Source organism: Monopterus albus, unplaced genomic scaffold (assembly GCF_001952655.1).
Source record: "Monopterus albus unplaced genomic scaffold, M_albus_1.0 scaffold50.1, whole genome shotgun sequence".
NCBI classification, from domain to species: Eukaryota; Metazoa; Chordata; class Actinopteri; order Synbranchiformes; family Synbranchidae; genus Monopterus; species Monopterus albus.
The window spans coordinates 2,005,309-2,024,997 of record NW_018127930.1 but is presented as its reverse complement, the minus strand read 5'-3'; the positions used below and the strand labels follow the sequence as shown (position 1 = coordinate 2,024,997).

The following is a 19,689-nucleotide window of genomic DNA, read 5'->3' as shown; positions in this document are numbered from 1 at the left end:
CCCCTTTAGAAAAGGAATACTATATAAAAAATGCTGTCCATCAACAATGGCCTAATGGTCCTAATATTGAACCTGTTTTTAAAAATCCTCCATGCACTGTTTTGTGCTTCAAATGTTTGTAGTGAGAGCTGGCCATCCAACAGAAAGACCCAATGACTTTTTATCAGCCATTCCAGATAACAAGTACAGGTGTGCACAGTGCACACAATGCAGTTTTACCTAGTGCACAGTGCACACAATGCAGTTTTACTTATACTGTAAATGATAGCTACTTTTACCCATTTACATTCTAGTAAAAAAAAAATTAAAAATTAACATCAAAACTATCATCACTTATTGTGAGGATTTCAGTTATAGAGGACCAAGATACAAACAGGAAACAAGTGACAATGCTGAGGAGCACCGAGCTTTAATGATAATACTGACATGCAGGAAAACAGGATACATCGGAGTAAAGCAAAGTGTGGCCTTAGGAACATTAATGTCAGACACAAGTCGCTAACAACATGGACTAGAACCAATGCACAGAAACATTGAAGGAAAACTGGCAGGCCCAGAAATGAACAGTCATACTTTAATCCATGTCAAAGTGGAGAAAAAATTCTAATCATGAATCAATAATTTGCACAACCACATTCAGACAGAAATTACTACTGTGACCTATTATTTGTCTTTCAATTAAATGTTAACTGTACTATATAAACCTCTGACAGAGTTGCAAAAAAAGAACACATTGTATGTATGTTGCACTGTAAAAAGGCACATCATCAAAAACATCTTGAAATAATGATGCTTATTGTTTCAGGAATGCACTTTTTTGTTAAGGTATATAAAGCCGTTATTCAAATGTCAGTATTACAGCTCCCAGCATTTTATTTAGTTCATTTTTTAACATGGAAAACAGGTCCTTCTCTTTCAGTTCTACTTTCTTCTATTGGTAGTTGAATGCTGTTAATAATCCTTTAACATCAAAAATACTGAGGTCTTACTTTTTTTAATCTAAAACATAAAGGGATAACTGTGTCATAAGGATTCGTTAACATGATTGTAAATCAGTAAAACTTGAACATAGGTTAATGATGTTGTTTTTCATAGGGGACAGACTTTAAAGTGTGTTGATCAACCAGGAGAAAAGACATTGTGTGAAGGAGAAAGGTTTCTTGTGTGCAGAAGTAACTATCTCGTATGAGTGTCAGGTTCTTATCATTATTCTTTAAGGTGAGTCATGTGAGTAGGCACATACATACATCTAATGAGAAAAGCTTATCATGTTTGGTCAAACAAGACAAACTTTTTCAGCAGAAACAGTCGCTCCTGAGATAGCTGTGCTCAGGACCTTCTAGCATACACAAGACAGTTGCATGTGCGTGCAAGGAACAGTGTATGTAGCTGTTCCAAGAGCACACAAAATAGTTTTCAGCTTGCAATAACCACAAGCTTGCTGATGTCGCTTTGAGGCCTCCTTAGATTAATATATGAACCAATCCTCATACAACTTTTTTTAACTGCTGATGTTACATTAAGCTTACATTTGTAAGGGGTATGCTGGGAACACTGGGTGGGAGATTAAACATTTTTTGTGTGTGTTGCTCTATCCTTCAGGCTATCTATCACCCAGCTCTGTAGAGGTCTCTATAGATTGTTGAGCTCCAAAAGAGTTTGGTCCAACACCTGGTGCATGTCCAGGTTCTCTTCTTTGGCTTGGGCCAGTTTCTCTGCAGAAGGAAATAAAATAGGTGAGCTGCGAAATACATTTCCTGTCTGGATTGAAAATGCATAAAATCCAGAGGCTCTCTTATTCTTTAAGCACAGTTGTTGTAGTTTTATCATAAAAGGGTTTGCTGAAAAGGCAGATGTGAACCTCAGAACAATGAAACGTTGCAGAGGAACATCGCAAACCTGATTTATACTACTCTTCAGTAACTTAAGTAATTTTACAAAGCTCTAATTGCCCAGAGAATTTCTATTAAGTTTAATTAGTCCCCATCACATACCTCAGTTCGTTCCTTTCTTTTGTTTTGTGCGAAATACATGGATTGCTATGTGCGCACTGCAGTGCTCCAGCTACAACGTGCATGAAGTGCATATGTGCGTACTGTGGTGTACAAACCCTAACCACTGCTGCTTTGACATTCTGGATTAGAATACCAAATCATATCTTTTCCCACTGTTATTAATCTAAATGAATCCACTTCCAAATATAGCAGCTTGTTAAAACTTGACTGTGTGATTTTAGCGGGGTACAGCAGATCAATACTGGGGTATGTGCCCCAGTAAAAAGGGTCTAACGACACCTATGGATAGACCAGAGTCAGTGGTGGTGTTTGATTATGAAATATTAAAAATACAGGTGGCAATGTGTTGTACTGTGTCTGACATGAAATCGGGCACTAAAAACATTTAAAGCGCAGCAGTCCATGGCTAGCATGTGACATCATGGAGTTGTTTTAGGAATAGTAAAGCCTACAGCAGGTGATGTTCCACTGTCAGGACCAGCAGAGGATGATCCTGGACAGAACCCTGCATAAAGATCTGGACCCAGCTGTCTGAGTGAGAGAATCTTCCCAACAACTAGTGTAATGCAGACGTAGCTGTGCTGACATGCTGAAAATAAAATCATAAAATCTGCAAAACGTCTCAACTGGCAGCCATGATGAACAGTAAATTCATGTTGTAGCAAATTTGTTTTAGCTACTGTACATATTGTATTTAGTTCATTATAGTGTCATATGCAAACATATGACCCATCCCACAAGACCGCAACATGCATCTTCCTATAATTCATATATAAACAAAAGAGCAACAAATGCTACAGCATTGTAAGTGCATCCATATTTTCTAAATCAATATCTGTTTTTATCCTACTAAAGTAACTGTGTGGTTCCCCATAATACGGACAACAGAAATAAAATAAAACTTATCTTCTGTATCATTTAGGCAACGCATTGAACAAGTTCACTTTTCTTCTTCCAGACTCACAAAGTGTCCGGTTTCAGCAGTAAGTGGTAAAATACACATAAAGATCTTTGTTTTTAGATCAGTTCTATATAACAAAAGTTTTGATTTAGTCCATGTCTCATCAGCCTACTGCTCCTTTCTCTGAACAAACAGATGTTGAGGTAAAACCCCTAATAAACTGGAGCTGGAGAACGCTGTGCACAGTGGTCCTTGACTAAGAGTCACTTATTTGTTTATACCACATCAAGTAGCCAAGTCCAGAACAGAGTGATATCATCCCAAAACTGTGGAGAACATTAGGGCAAATGTACCGTTGTGCACTGATTCACACAGAGAGACAGGCCCTGAGCCCCAGCAGTATGACTGAGCACAGGACAACACAAGCTCGACAAAGCTTTGAGCTGAAAGTTATTTGAAAGCACAACACCTTCGGGTTTTTCATTTTACCAGTGATTCCTCCCAAATCTCTGCCTACTCATGCAGCAAGAACCTTAACGCCCTTTTATGTGTTATCAACCATTCAAGTGTTTATACAGCAGTTATAGATGCTTCAAACAAGGGGTTCAATATACTGCAAATACTTCAAGCTTTCTTATTTGTGTTTACAATGACAATAGTGTACAACAAAGCAGTTACTTATACATATACAGTGTACTTTTCATACACTGCTTATGTTCACTACAGTAAAGGAAGTAAACAGAATAGAAAGCAGGCAAGACTGGAAGAAGACAAAGAAGTCAACAGAGATTTAATCAATTTATTACAGAGGGGAGAGGGAAACAGGTTTACATGAATATTTCAGTAAAGAGAGGATTCGAAGTCAGTGAACCGGCAGACACAGCAGTGACTGGGTGAGCAGTACTTTAGCTTCTGTAAAAAGAGTACTGCTGTGCAACACAAATGTAGCTTACTGAGGGGTGAATCTTCCAGCCCAGAACACCATTGTGGAATGAAACAAAACAACAGCAAGCAGGCGGAGAAGAGTTCAGACAGGAAGGACGAGCAGAGAGGAAGTCATAAGAACGTCTACAGTGTAGTCATGTCGTTGAGGGCCAGGTCCAGCTCCTCACTGAGAGCTTTGCCCTTCAGCTTCTGAGCATACACTTCATCTGGAGGAGGACACACAGCCACACAGTCAAGGAACCGAGCAGACAGGCAGACACACAGAGTGGAAACAGTAAAGTACAATGAAAAGGAAAGTAAAAGTGAGTCAACTGGTAAGAGTCAAACTGAAAGAGCACAATTGACTGGTGTTAATGTTAACACATCATCTGGTTACTGTAGCTCACCGAGCACAAGTGACACATTTCACCTCGAAGGTCATTCAGCCAAACAATGTACTGTAATCACTGTTGTCTCTAGACTGGGCTCCAATACACATCAAACAATGTTATCAATGAAAACTCCACTGAACACCTCTATACACGACACATGCCAGAGACAAGAGGATCAGCAGTAGGTCACACTTCTGTAACAAAGATGGAGCAGGCTTTTTGATGGTTTAACTGGAAATGAATTCATTAAAGTCAGGTAACCAGCACACTGGACCTTTACACTTCCTGCGAGCAGCTTAGGGCTCACCACTAACAAGATAAAACTCTTATCTGGTAATGTTTGCTACCACTAGTTACCAGTAGTGATAAAATTACTTAGCTTCTATGCTTAGGTAACTGTAGCTATAATAAAACTCTTATCTGGTAATGTTTGCTACTACTAGTTACCAGTGGTGATAAGATTACTTAGCTTCTATGCTTAGGTAACAGTCTACTAAAAACATACTACTCCACTGCTGTATTTACAATTTTACTCCAGTAAAAGTATGAAGGTATTAGCAGCATAATGAACTTAAAGCACCAAAGCTTCTCATCATGCCGAGAGAAAGGCACTGTAATCCCCATTTGAAAACAGTACCGTGTCACCACCTTTTCTATGATGGTCAGATTTTCACCCCACCTTCAAATGTGGCTGTTCAGATCAGGTGTAAACGCTCTCGATTTCTGATGTGATCGAACAGCAGGTCATACAAACTACAGCCCAGCCCTTAGTTTTTACAGATCCTCCCTTAACTGCGCTCATCAAGGCCACAACACTGCATATGTGAAAACCACAGGAAAAACGTTGAGCCTCAGTAGCAGCATATTAAAGTGGTGACAGCTATATATTTATACAGTACAAGTCAGTCCCCAGGTTGCATATCCAGGTTAATAAAACAAGCCCAATGACAGGTAATTAACTGACTTAAAGGTTATTTGGTCATTCCAGCTGTCCAGCCATGTCATCAGTTCAGTTCCAACAGTAAAACTGGGATTAATGAAGCCCTTTGTTAGTTTAGCATTACTCAATGCAGAGAGGAGCAGAGATGACAGGTGAGAGCTGATTACCTTCCAAATCATCAATGGTCTTCTCTAGCTTGGCCACAGACCTCTCAGCAAACTCTACACGGGTCTCAGCCTGGAACACAAACCACAACACGACATGTGTCAATCTGACACACCGTCTCTGTAAACGTCAGCAGCCGTAACAGAAATGTGAGTGTAAAATGTTGGGGGGAAAAAAATCTCACCTCTTTCAGTTTATCAGTAAGAACTTTGATTTCTTCTTCATATTTGTCCTCTTTTAGCGAGTACTGAAATCCAAGCATAAAAGGCATTAACAAAGCACAAATAAAATACATTTACAACTCACACAAACACTTCTTTGAGTTAATGATTTGAGAGATTATTTGAATAGTGTATAAAGGAAAGGAACTAAGACAATGATGTACAGTTGGTTGTAAACCAAAGTTTACAACGGCTGAAACGATGGCTGTGGCAATTAAACCTTGTCATTATGCCGCCATGTTAATCAAAGCTTGTACCCCTCATGTAAGTTCTTTATAGCACGTTCGACTCACAGAGCATCATTTTCCTTTGGATGTTGTTTAACAAAACTTACTGTGGTTGTCAAGGTATGTACACCGTGAGGATAAAATGACTCGGCTTTATGATTAAAGAGCTGTTTAACCAGCTCCATTTTCAATTGTGTCTTTATCCTAAAGCAGACAGTAGCTGGAAATTACATTTTGGGGCTACTTGTGACTAAACGATTAACACAGTGTGAGGTCATTTAAAGCAACTTCCTGTCTTGTCAAATCTCAAAGATGAAACTCATTTGCAGCGTTTCAAGTCTCTGTAGTAGGTTAATGAAAATTGTTTGTTGTTGAATAGACTGAATGGGTTTCTATGACGTGTTGAATTTCTTTAGTGAATTTTGTTTTGTAAAACACTTTTTATACATCGGTATGGACACCATATATACAGCCTGACTGGACAGTCCTGAGGCTGAAATGTCCCTCACTTCCTACTGTACCTTCTCAGACTGGGCTTCCAGTGACTTCAAGTTGTTGGCGACATTTTTCAACTCTTCCTCAAGGTCACCTGATTTACTGAGCAGTGTAAGAAAGCGGAAAAGCAAGAGAAGAGAAAAGCAGTAATTTGAAAGGCAGGACAGCAGAAGGGATCAAACCCTGACACTATCTGAAAGACCACTCCAGCATTTTCATTCATTTTTGTCTGTCTTACTCTAAGAGAGAAGATGAATATCATTTGCATCTGACTTTGAGTAAGACATTGACCAAGGATTTTAGCAAAATGCCAGGGTGTTTTAAAATAAAAGTGAAACTCACCTTGATGTATGAGAGATTACAGGCAAAGTTAAGGAAGAGCTAAATCACAAACTAAAGTATAAATCTGTTGTTGTTCCATATTTTTCTTATTTTCACCAAATCCCATGTACAGAACAAGATCAACAATGTATTAGTTCATCTCTGAACACTGTCTAACTTCTCTACTCTGTGGCTTTTAGCGCCCCAAGCCAAATAGCTCATAATGAAAACAGAAAACTTTCAAAACCGTAGAAATAGTTTCACTGGTCGCGGTAGCTTTTAACTAGCATTACTCGAATGAAACAGCACATCCGTTAGGGACTGTTTTCAGCAGCACATGAATCTACATACAGCGGTGTGGCTCACTAGTGGGGTTTCAGTAGCGCTTTGTAATCTACAGCAACACATTTCAAATCCACTTCCATCTGACAGTACTGACAACTACACCGTGAGATCTGACAAAACTGTATCTCCAGTCTCCAGATGCCTGTTTTTAATTCACTACAGTAGATTTAAAATCAATGTTTAATACTCCATTTGTTACTGACTTTGTTTTAACACATATATAGAATGTTTGTAATTAAAGACAGAGGAGGAGGGAACAAGACAGTCTTGATTTTTAAAACCCTTTGTTGTCTCCTGCACTCATACCTTTTCATTTTGATCTCCTTAATAAAGAATCACACTTCGAGGCAGCTTTGCAAACAGTACTCTGGGCTGAAAAATTGCAATTTTCAGGAACTGTTGGGTAAAAACATTTAATCTACACTGTGATGTAGAGTTATATTCTCCTAAAAAGAATCTTTCTGAACATGTAACTGCAACATCCTCAGCTTGATTCTGAGTGGGGATCTCTGTTGCATCTTGCATCACCCTCTCTCATACATTAAGATCATACTTATGAGAAAGGTGTTTTAGTAAAGACAAAGATATCTACATATGAACCAAAGTGATCTTAAGAAGGGATAGTACATTAACGCAAAACATCATAACCTATTTCAATGTAACCATCAGCATCATCTATCAATATAAATGAATGAACAAAATTACACTTTTCTTGTGTTTGCTTTTTAATTTTAATGTCTGTTCCCTCTTCTTCTGAAAACCAATTAATGATTTCATTGCTGGTCTTGGTCTTTTCATGGAACCTGTTGACAATAAAAATCAACATTTACTGTTTTAAGTACAGCTTGTAGAACATGCTTGAAGTCAGTGCAAGTGCATGTTAGATAGAACAGAACAGAGAGGGGTTGAGAGGCTGCATGTCAGAGGAGCATAAGGCAGCAGGTCACAATTAGACCTTTGGTGGAGTTTGTACAGTCAGTACCTCTTCCTCTCCGCACATCATGGACTTCAAATTCTGGTCCATTAGTCTGAGCTCCTCCTCCAGCTCCCTCACTCGCCTGCAGGGGTTAGTCCATGAGGCCGGGAGTGAAGGGGGACAGTGGGCAGGGTAGCCATAAAACAATACAAGTCCCACACAGGCGAGGGTGGTGTATTCAGGCATGCATTACATAAAAACACACAGGAGAGAACACAAAACACACATCTAGGTCTCTATGTGATTAGTCCATGTGATTCACACATACTACGTGACCTAAGAGAATACATGAATAATCAATTAGTTAATCAACAGAAAACAAACCTGAATACATATATCTGTCTCAGATGTAAGGATCTCTTTGTTTTCTCTATTTTACAAAATTGTGAACTGAACACCTTTGGGCTTTGGACTGTTTGTTGAATAAACACTTTATAGCCAAACAGATTAATCAATTTACCAAAAAAAGAAACAGTAAAATAATCAACAATGATCATTAATTGGAGTTTTTAAAAGATTCCTTGTGACTTAACCTATGCAACATTTTAAGTTTGCACTGCTATCAATACACTGTAAACAGCAGATTTATTATATTATTTAAAAAAATAAGAAATTCACTAATAACAAGTGAATGTGTAAGATCACATTCTCATAGTAGTGATCACATGACCTCTACTATGACAACATGAATAATGTACAGTGGTTCTTTCGCTGGTGTGAGTTTTCATGGTGCAGGTTTTGACTTACGCCTCGGCCACCTCAGCACGCTCCTCTGAGCGCTCCAGTTCACCCTCCAGGATCACCAGTTTACGTGCAACCTGCAGACATTCAATGTACACCAATCTGACTCCATCAAACTGACATTTTAGCATTTATCCTCACTGATACTATTACTGTGTTGCCATTCTCTGCTAGATATTTGACTAATGAATTGTGTATAGTATGTGTTGTATTCAAAAATGGGACGAAGTTATTATTTTGCAAGTCCCAAGTTTCCCAAGTTTTTAAACAGAGTAACAACTGGTGTAGTAAAATTACAGAAATAATCAGTGCTTTTAAGATTAGTTTTTACTACTTACATACATTTTTTAACATTTACTGTGTGATCATAGATGAATGTTTTGCAGGTCTGGTTTTCGTCAGTCTGAAACTTTACATGTGATAATCTGGCATATTGTTGCCTGTCTGCTGGTCTGCAATTACCTTCTTTATATCTCAGATTTTTAATTAAAATCACTTTTCCAGTGGGAACAAACTATATAATCAAAATCAGTTTATAATAAGGGTGTGGCATTGTGATGTAGAACTGGAAGTCAAATCATGAAAAAGCTGTGATTCCCCCACCTCTTCATATTTGCGGTCGGCCTCCTCAGCGATGTGTTTTGCCTCTTTCAGCTGCATCTCCTGGATCTCCATCTTCTCCTCGTCTTTTGTTGCTCTGTTCTCTATGACCTTCATTCCTCTGAATGACAAGAGGTACAGAAAGCAATAAGACATCACTCTGGGGATAACTTTAACATGTACCTACATCAAAGTCTTGAATATTAGGAGATTCAGATATGGTCATGTGCTAGATCTGGATCTCAGAGTGGTTAATGCAGCAGAGGACATGTAGCCTTCTGTTATGGAGGGTCAGGGGACATGGGGAGACCACTGCTCAATGTAGCATGGACAGAGTGGTTCTGGTGGAGCTTTGACAGTCATTACAGACATGTTTATGTCCCTGTGAGCCACTGTGTGGATACCTGTGTTGTATCTGAGCTATCAGCTTTACTACAAGAGGTTCTGGGTGTGTGTGCGCCTCTCATCTGGGGAAGTGTCACTAGCCCTGCTGGGTCACAGTTTTTAGCCCTAAATATCTTGCTATGCTCTGAATACATCAAATTTATTGGCAGATCTGTGTGTTGTATTTAGTGCCTCTGCAAGGGAATAAATCTTGTTCATATACAATGAACAGCTCCTGTCAGCTTGGCTAATGCTAATGCTAACAGACCAGTGCTGCCAATTATAATCATCACAGATAGGGAGGGGCCAGAAGACACTAAATAAACTAGATAAATTAGAGCAGAAAAAAACTGTTTTTAAGCATAGCATGAATTTTGTCTACATCTATGTAATTGCCAAACAAACTCTGTGTTATTACGTAAGTACATATTGCAAAAATATTCATGGTGTGGTTACCCTTTAAAACAGAACGCATGTGTTGAAAACTGAAGACATGAAGTATGAGAGACATTTATTAGGCAAGGAGGGTCTATAGAAAGAAGTGACAGGTTGCATTATGGGAAGTGCACTGTAGGATCCAGTGGTTTTAGAGCTTGAATAGAGGAGAGGACCTTTTAGTTGAGTTTTAGCTTTAGAATGCACCATGTTAAGATTTTAGCTGGGTGGACATGGAGGTCTTCACCTCTCACTCTCATCTGCAGCTTTCTCAGCCTCCTCCAGCTTCTGAAGAGCAGTAGCCAGCCTCTCCTGAGCTCGGTCCAACTCCTCTTCCACCAGCTGGATACGCCTGTTTAGAGATGCCACTTCTGCCTCAGCCTGATGGGAGACACGTAACGCGCACGCACACACACGCACACACACATAGCCTTAATAAGAGCCAGAAGTGCCATTATGGCCATAATTATAACTGCGTTTAAGGCAGAGAGCTATAAAACAACATAGAAAAGACCAGTAATATTCAAATAGACCAAATACTTACAACTTAAAAATATAATGGCTCGTGGACTGTAACGTTATATTTTGACACCTTTAAAGTAATGAACGTTGACGCTATATTTGTCCGTGTATAACAGGTATAATAGGTTAGTTAGTTGGTTAGTTAGTTAGTAGTAGTAGAGGTTATCTCACTGCTATCTCCGGTCAAACTTCACAAGACTCGAGTGTTAGATTAATAGAGCATTCTACATTTAGCCCACTTTAGCCTACATCTAGGTTAATAGTAGATTTTTTTTTAATAATTCACGAATTTCATTCATGAATTATCCTAGTCTCCGTTGTCGGCGTTCGGACAGTGTTGGAGTGTGTACCCTCTCTCTGGCCTGCCTCTCCATGTCCGCCTCCCCCTGCAGCATATCGGCTCGGTCCTCCGCCTCGTACGCTGCTTGCTGCAGTGTCTGGATCTTCCTTCTCAATGTGTCTATGGATGTTAAAGTCGCCATGCTACGAAGAATCCACGCCGCTTCTCCTTGGTATCACGGGGTTGCCGTGACAACGGTGTCAGAGGTTGTGTTTCCGGTTACAAAACACGCAAGTAATAGGGAAACATGTTAGATCGTTCACTAGTAGTAATAGGTAGTCATTTGTACCTTTTAATTAATTAATTTGGGTTAAATTAATTATTTATTTGTTATTCACTTGATACTCAAATTAATAATTATGACTCCAAAATCACAAAATTGTTATTCTAAATTATAATACTTTATTAACGCTGTCTGTAGCCATTAAGAACACTGAGAACATAAAGGTTAAGGTCTGTGGTATTTACCAACTTGCATTATACAATTTTAAATGTAGCTATTTTCGAAAATGGAAATTGCAAATAAATAAAATATGACAAAAACAAAAAATTAAAACATTTGTAAAGATGTCACTTTGGTGTCCGGTTAACTTTGAGACAGTCGGGTGTCTCTGAGAGAAAAAGTGGTCTTCAAGTGCCACGGCACACATATATATTAATAAACAGAAAAAAACTCATTTGACTAATGGTGAAAGTCAGTGTGGCCTATAGACTTTATTTCTATTGAATGCTTCATGGCTTTAGAGCCTTCAAATATTCATTTGGCTCAAACATCTACATTTTTTGCAAAGCTCATAAATAAAGATAAATAAAGCAAGTCCTCAGTTACAGTTATTTTTAAAGTTAATTTCTTTTATGTCAGATTACTGTTATAAGCATTCTACATAAAGAATCACACATAAAAACTCAGTAATGCAGCTATTTAAAAGATAAATCACTGCTCAGACACAGCTGACTGTAAGTGACATCTGATTTGTCCAGTAAATAGTTTTCACTTTATAGTTCCCGCTGCATGTACTGTCCAAATGTGTTGGCAAATAGAACTTGTCCTGAGGCAGATATATTTGTGTTGGACTGCCTACAATAGCAGACTCCTGTAAGCAGTGAAACATAAACAAATTCATGCATTGCTCCAATTCTTTTCCATCTTTGGTAACATCACACTGCACACAGACGTTCTTACTCCTCTCGGGGCAAATAAAGTCAATTCTCACTCTTCCCTGTGTCTCTCTGATACTTTGCAGAATAACTGGTCACAATGGTGTGACTCAACTCACTATAATGCGTAAATGTTATCACTATCCCAAATGACTTGAACACAGCCCTCAAAGCACACTCTGAGTATAAGCTCAGAGGTAATTAAGCAGCTGTGCAGATAACCAAGTTATGAAAGTGTGTAGCTACACCAACAAGCTGTTTCAATCACACGGTTAGTTAAAAACATTACAGTAGGTTAAAGAAGAAAATAATTAAAAGGCTTCCAAGAATTTAAATTAAAGGAGCTTGTTTGAGTGATTCACAGCCGGGGAAGAGCATTTTAAGGGAAATAAGGCCCGGAAATAATAACAACGTTGGACTTGTGCAGCCTAATCTGCATATTAGCCATAGACAAGCTTTGGGATACATTTTTGCATTGGATTTTGTCCTCCGTCAGTTACATAGAAAGTGCATTAGAAATGGATCTTTTAATGGCCAATATGAACAGGAAGAACTGTTACGGTAAAGAAAACCTGTTTACATACTCATATGGTCACCTGACTATTATTTCAGGCAGACATGAAAAATTTGGGACCCTATCCATTAATGTACCTGGTATAAGTGATGTTTACAAATTTGAATCAAATGAATGAAGTGCACTGTAGTATAGGCTGAGCAAGGATAAAGTTTAGCCCCGAACTAACCTGTGTTTATTTAGTCATTTATTTTGATCTGTGGTGGCACCACCTTGTCTGGCTCCTATGTCCCTGTTTAACATTGTGCAGCATACATAAAGGTCCTACTGAAGCATATGATATAGTTTTCTACTACAGTATTTACTGTTGTATTCCTTTACTGAACACAACCTTTTACATTGCCTACAGGGTGCGGTTCTCCAGCAAACAACTAACTGGGGTCAACATGAACATCCATATGAGCTGGTGTCAAGCTCAGACTAGTGAAATCCTCTACACCGAGGTCTCCAGATTGGTTAGAATAGATGGCATTTGCCTAAAGGTGCTGACAAGTTTTATGATATGTTGATAGAAACTGATACTGCACATGACAGATTTAGTAACGCCGCCGCTGCTGCTGACGGCAGTGAGGCAGTTTGCAACTGGAACTAATGATGACACTCTGAAGATTTAGCACAACCAGCACTAAACTGTACGCCTGAAGGTCAACATTAAAATGGTTATGACTCCTGGACATGCATGATGTGGGAGTGCAGTGGTGGGAGTGTAAAGTTTGACTGACAGTAACAAACTGGTGTTAGCATATTTAAAAAAAACAGGAGGAATTAAAAGCTTTAACACAACTAGTTTCTAGGACTAATGATGTAACTGATGGTCTAAATGTACTGTGCAATAATTTAAACTAAACATCTTGGTGCTACATTTTTACATGTGGTCAACAACCTAACACATATTGCTATGTGAGGGATCAGATGTAATCGGGTTAATGTGATCTTAATACAGTAGTGTGATCCCTAGCAACTGTGTTGTTCACTCACATCTGCTGCCTTTTTCTCTGCCTGCTCCAGCTTCTCCTGGGCATCTTTCAGTGATTCGGAGTATTTGTCCAGCTCATCATCCACTCCTTTCAGCTTCTTCTGCAGACCCTGCAGCTCCTCCTCCAGCTACAGGTCAAATACACCAACACACGTTACAGAAACAGAACATGTCAAAAATTGGAAAGTTTTTAGAACAAGAATGGCTGAAAATCTTTTCACAGCATTTGCAGCATTGCATGTGAGGGCAATATTCTCTATTCAACACTGTTTCAGAGCAAGATAGCTCAACAAACCATGTCTTCTACCAAACACATTTATATACTACTAATTTTGCCAAATATAAGAAGTAAGAATTTTCTCTTCAAGATCTACAATTATTTCCTACTGTGAATCTATCATGAATAACAGAGTCAGTGAAAAGGACTACTCACTCCTAAGGAAAAGATGCAAGTGAGGGAAACGTGGTTGCAATAAAGGAAATTGTCTTTTTCACCATTCAACCATCTATCACCACCATCTTTACCAACCTTCAAGCAGTACACTATTTATATCTCCATGTGTACATACCCACAGCACGTCTGTGACGTTATTGGACGCATGGTGAACAGTTTTTTTAAATTCCAAACACTTCTTATCAGAACCTGGCACCTACATTAACCACAATACTGCTCACTTTGCCACATGCAGCTGTTGTGGGAGAGAAACAGAAATACTGCAACAATGAATGTTTTGTAGACACATTTTTCTTTGGCACCCAACAGTTTGTAGATGTGTTTTTCATCACTGTGTTAATAAAAAATTAATCCACAAATAATTATGTTTCCTAGAAATGAATTTGCCATTTCACGTTTCACACAAGCATATAAATTGTAGGTAACAGAGTTGCTCAACTAGATCTATGATTCCTATGAAGTTTGCTATGAGTATTTCAGTGACTTGCTGACATTTAGCACAAAAAGTGAGATTTAGAGGCCCATGTTACAGAACAACATATTCCCTCCAGGCAAAAGCATCCTTGCAAACTTAACACCGCAGTTAACAGCGAGCTAGTCATGTACAGTATGGTGGCAAGAAAAATTATGTGAACTCTTTATATTTATTTGTGTTTATGCATAGATTTGTCTTAAAATATAGTCAGACCTTCATTTAAGTTACAATTATGAATGAACACAATCTATTTTAACTAATAACACACAAACCACTGTATTGTTTATGTCTATATTGAACAACAAATTGAAACATTAACAGTGTAGGTTTGAAAAAGTATGTAAATCCCTAGGCTAAGGACAAACAGCAAAAGCTAACTGGTGTCAGCAAACTTGGCATCAGGTCGGTGAAACAGACAGGAGGTGTGGGTTAGAGCCGCTCCAACTTATAAAAAAGCTCAAGCAGTTTGAGTTTGCAATTCTGCTGATGTTGCTGATTGAAATTCCTCCTGAACATTGTTCAGGTCCGATCCACAGCTACTGGAAGCTCTTGTCTGGGGGCTGCCAAAGGAGGTCCAACCAGTTAACGGGTTACTTATTTTTCCACCAGCACTGCTAAGTTTAGTGGGTGTGTTCAATAAAGGTTATAATCATTTGGGTATTACCAGTTTGGGCACCATGTCTTTGTCTGTGCATGTGACATAAATGAAGACCAGGCACACAAAAACAGGTCATTCCAATGGATTCACATACTTTTTCTTGCCACTCTACATATGATGATTTTTATCACAATAAATACAAAGGTTTTCTATTTTAATTCTGCATCATATACAGCAAACTAATGTGCGCTGCCTGCTGTGTATTGAATATTACACAAGAAAATAAAAAAATTAAAAAGTCTAACTGGCATATTTATATGAAACTGAGTGCACAGATCATTGCTCCCCAGAGGATGTGGGACACTTGAATAATGAATTATTTGGAAGACTGTCATTAAATCTGCCCCATAAAAGAAAATATCACCCTAACAGACAGATTGTTCACAGTTTGTTCACAATGAGAAGAACCTTTTCTGTTTGTTATCCCATGACTCATTTACAAAGATTGTTTCAACAAGCTGCCAACAACAGCTTCGCAGACTATAAAAAGCCCATTGTAAATGGCAGTGATGTGGCCCAAATACAATGTCCCCAGGACAAATGTCCTTATGACAGTCTCTTCCAGCCCGTAGCCATGTAAGGCCTCTCAGTCACAAATAGCCTGGAATGGTTCTGATCCTACAGTCAACTATTTCGTGGCAACTAAATAACCCACAGCCTCGACTGTCTTTCTGAGAAGGAGGTGGGGGTCTTTAGAGGGAACACAGAAATAGACATGCCAGTGTTGAATGCTCCAAGGCAGACAGAAGTGATTGTGCAGGCATTGTAATAGATCCGAGTCAGGGTCCTCTGGGAACAAATGCTATTTGGACAGTTGCATAGTTGTTATCTATTCATAGATTGTTACCTGATCTGGTCAGTTATGCTGTGGAGCTGCACAGGAAAGACAGCAAGCCTGACCATAAAGAAATATCCAGATGGGTGACAAATGAAAGGAAAACCCAACATAGAGAGTCTCAGTGAGGTGTTGGACCACCATGTGCCATCAGAACAGCTTCACTGCACCTTGGCATTGATTCCACAAGTCTCTGCACTCTACTGGAGGAATGAACACCAATCTTCCTAAAGAAATCCATATGTCTGAGGAACCCTGACTGTTTCTGGGGCGACATCACATTTTATCAACAAGAGCAAGCCAAATACTTGCAGCAAATGCATGGCAACAACAATATAATGTTGAAAATGTAGATAAACTACTCAGTCTCCAACCAGCTGATAGTTTAAATCAACCATCAACCTTCATCAGTAAATGAGTCTGCATTGGTGTAAATATGAAACTGGGTGATTCTGACAGTCTGTTGCCCATAGCTGAGCGCAGTGCCATCACACATCTCACTGTGCTTAACGCCATCAAACCACATGTAAGGCTGTTACACAATAACGGCATACACCTCTACACACATCAGATTGGCCCATTTTATCTTTCTTTGCTGTGTTTCAAGTTTTACTCAAATGCAACACACTGCTGTTACATGTGATAGAACAGAATAAAGACAAGACAAAGACAAGCTTCAGACAGATGTGATCATGTAAATGGCTTTATCAACATATTTCTGTTATTTCCTTCTCTCATTGTTTAACTGTTTAACCCACAGCAGATTTGTGGTCCTGTGTGTTCATTTGTTGAGCTGTTGTCACCTTGCTTCACTGTGACTGGCTTAGAGCTATGAGCGCTGTGATGTGATTGAGTGAGAGTTATCTTTATTCACTTTATTATTCACCCTGCCATTTACACTTTGTACAGCTACACATACATGAACCAAAATAGCAGCACTGTTAGAAATTGTAATTCATTTACTTAACAGCAATTCCAGGTTGAGCCATGTACAGGCTGGTAGCAGTAGTACAGTGTTATTAATTGCGGACTGCTGCTGGTGTTGTATACATACTGTTGCTGTAACTTTCTATGCATCTGTGCAGAAAATGTGCAGTCAGCAGATACTAGTCATCCTTGACATCTAAAACTGACTAATAACTGATAGTGACTAATAAGACAGAACTGTGAACAAAAACACAGTAATAGTTCTCGATTGTGAAATCTGAGCGAGCACAGATTGCCAAATCCAAGCAATTGCACTTTGCAGTATTTTGAACGTTACATCTTGACTGCATGGAAGCAGGTGCCACTTGTAAAACTGCCGTAGCGTGTATGCAACATGAACAGTAGGCTACCTGGAATATTTGAGCATACCTAGTAAAGAAATTTAAAAAACCTAAATACCGACATTTAGGAAAAAGCTCATTCATGACATGTGTCAGCAAAAGGACTGAAGGAGTGACACAACAAAAGAAGTTGGGAGGTGACTCTCATAGCAGCCTTCATCCAGAGGTTCATCTGATTTGACTGGCAGAGCTAAGGAATGGTAACATTGTCCACCAATAAGGAAAACCCATGCGTTTGTGTTCACCTGATGAATGCAAGTCCAGTATTCATAGCTTTGTTTTTGGCCAATTCCTGAAGGAAATATCTGCTCTATATCTGCAAAATAATGTCCTCATATTTTGAAGTACATTTTCGATAATAACCATGTCATTCAAATAACACTAAGTACAGCAACTTGCTGGCTAACTGTGCATGCACCCTTACCTTAGTCATTTACTGATATACTGTAATATCTCTTTCCACTGTTACACAAACAGGCCAGTTAGCCAGTGAAGCCCAAGACATCACAAAACTGTCCCCAATAGAATTAAAATAAATGTGAACTGGTTTTATGTGACCCATCTTTCTGTTTTACCAGAACTCTCCAGTCAGTTCTGTTGTCCAATCATGTCATTCACCAATTGTGAAAAACACAACAGAACAATATTTATTTATACAGTCCTGGCTTTACCTCATATTTATAATCTATTAGTGTATATACATTCTCTAAGTGCCAAGCTAATGGAAAATGCTAAGGCTTTGTACTGTAGCAAGTAAAGGAAACTGATTTGGTGATGTAAGTACACAGCGACAGACTATATAAAATGGACGATGTGTCATCGCTTTCTGTCAATATGTAAGAATGAAGTCAAAATATTGAAAAGCCGCCGGTGGCCATCTTACGTTTGTGATGCATTTTGCAACCAGATTCTGTGCAGTAGCAACTAGAGATGGAGCTGTGGTATCAGGCCACCAATCAAAGCTGTCAAATAATCCAAAATACACCCCTTTTTATATCATCGTGTAACTTATTAAAAACAAACTTATCAGAAGAATGACCACTGGTACACCAATCAGTGTGATAATGTCTACCTAAAGTGACAGAAATCACCTTCAGGAAAATTTGATTTCTATGAGCTTGGTGGGCTTATGACCTATACGGCTACCAGCCACCAGAAGGTGATCGACCTGTGGTGGTTTCACTTCTAGGAGCTGTCAGGTCACCCATCTTTATATAGCCTACAGTCTATGGTTGCGTCTCATGTCCCTTAAAAGATCATTCCTTGCTCCTTATGGAAGTCTTTTACAGAGCGACACGCCCCTTTATCGGAAATCAGTTGGTGACTGGGTACTTCAGATGAAGGATCGGAGGAAAGGACATCTCATGTCTCTTAAAAGGTGCTTCCTTCCTCTCTTTCCTCACATTTTTTTCCTCTTTGCATCTTATGTGGGTGGGACTAAGACACAAGGAAACGACACAGTTCAGGAAAACACTGGTGCATAGACTTGGGATGCACCCCATGTTACCATAACTTGCTTTTTATAATGTCTTAGTCATGAATGCATTATGATCGCTGGATACAAGATAACACAATGGCACCCATTCTTCCAACTAAGAGTTGCTCGCCTGGTGCATACAACAAAAAAAAATGTTTTCCCTTCCAGGACTGTGTTGTGCAGTCTTACTGCACATGTGCATTAGTGTCCCCCCACCCCCAGTTTGCAGTTCAAGATGTCCTTTTGATAGTTTTACAAACGTATTTCGTGTTAATGTGATGTATGGAGAAAATGTTTTTCGGGCCACAGGGGAATTTTTCATTTTAGTACTGCAGGTGGCCAGTAGGACAAATCGGCTGAAGGACTGATAGGTGACGTGGCACCCAGCTCTCATAATACATTCATCATCTTAATCTCTCTCATGTATGGGGTAAGGAAAATATGTGAAGAAAAAATATAAAATACAAGACTGAAATCAAAGGAAAACCTTTTTTTAGAACCATGACATCCTTTTTTTCTGATCCTTCATCTGAAGCATCCAAGCACCAACTGATTTCTGATGAAGGGACGTTTTAGTCCATAAAAGACTTCTTTGAAGGATGCTTCCTTGTATCCTCGCTCATGGCCCCTCCAGCGATCGCCTCGATCCTCACTTCTCAGAGCAGACTGGGACAGCCTCAGTCCTCACTCGACCCACAAGTCATTCCAGTCAAGTGAGGATTGAGGAGTAAGGAATGATCATATAAAAGACTTGGGATGCACCCATAGTGTCAGTTCCAGTTTCCTCATCCTGTTCACTGTCTCAGCAGG

General features: G+C 39.1%; 1 protein-coding gene across 8 annotated transcripts in view; it reads right to left on the bottom strand.

Annotated features, from left to right (window-relative positions):
* Positions 1-384: 384 nt before the first annotated feature.
* tpm2 (tropomyosin 2 (beta)) overlaps positions 385-19,689 on the bottom strand; it is a 20,148-nt gene continuing 843 nt past the window's right edge. The window contains exons 2-9 of one of the 8 annotated variants that reach the window (XM_020601071.1): positions 13,655-13,780; positions 10,330-10,463; positions 9,267-9,384; positions 8,670-8,740; positions 6,307-6,382; positions 5,522-5,584; positions 5,340-5,409; positions 385-1,715 (exon numbers count right to left, since the gene is read on the bottom strand). In XM_020601071.1, the coding sequence (XP_020456727.1) occupies positions 1,633-1,715; positions 5,340-5,409; positions 5,522-5,584; positions 6,307-6,382; positions 8,670-8,740; positions 9,267-9,384; positions 10,330-10,463; positions 13,655-13,780 (741 nt within the window). In that variant the 3' untranslated portion in view covers positions 385-1,632. Of the gene's footprint in view, positions 1,716-3,660; positions 4,068-5,339; positions 5,410-5,521; positions 5,585-6,306; positions 6,383-7,928; positions 8,005-8,669; positions 8,741-9,266; positions 9,385-10,329; positions 10,464-10,954; positions 11,168-13,654; positions 13,781-19,689 lie in introns of those variants that run through there. The other 7 variants (XM_020601070.1, XM_020601076.1, XM_020601075.1 and 4 more) reach the window with 7 other exon arrangements.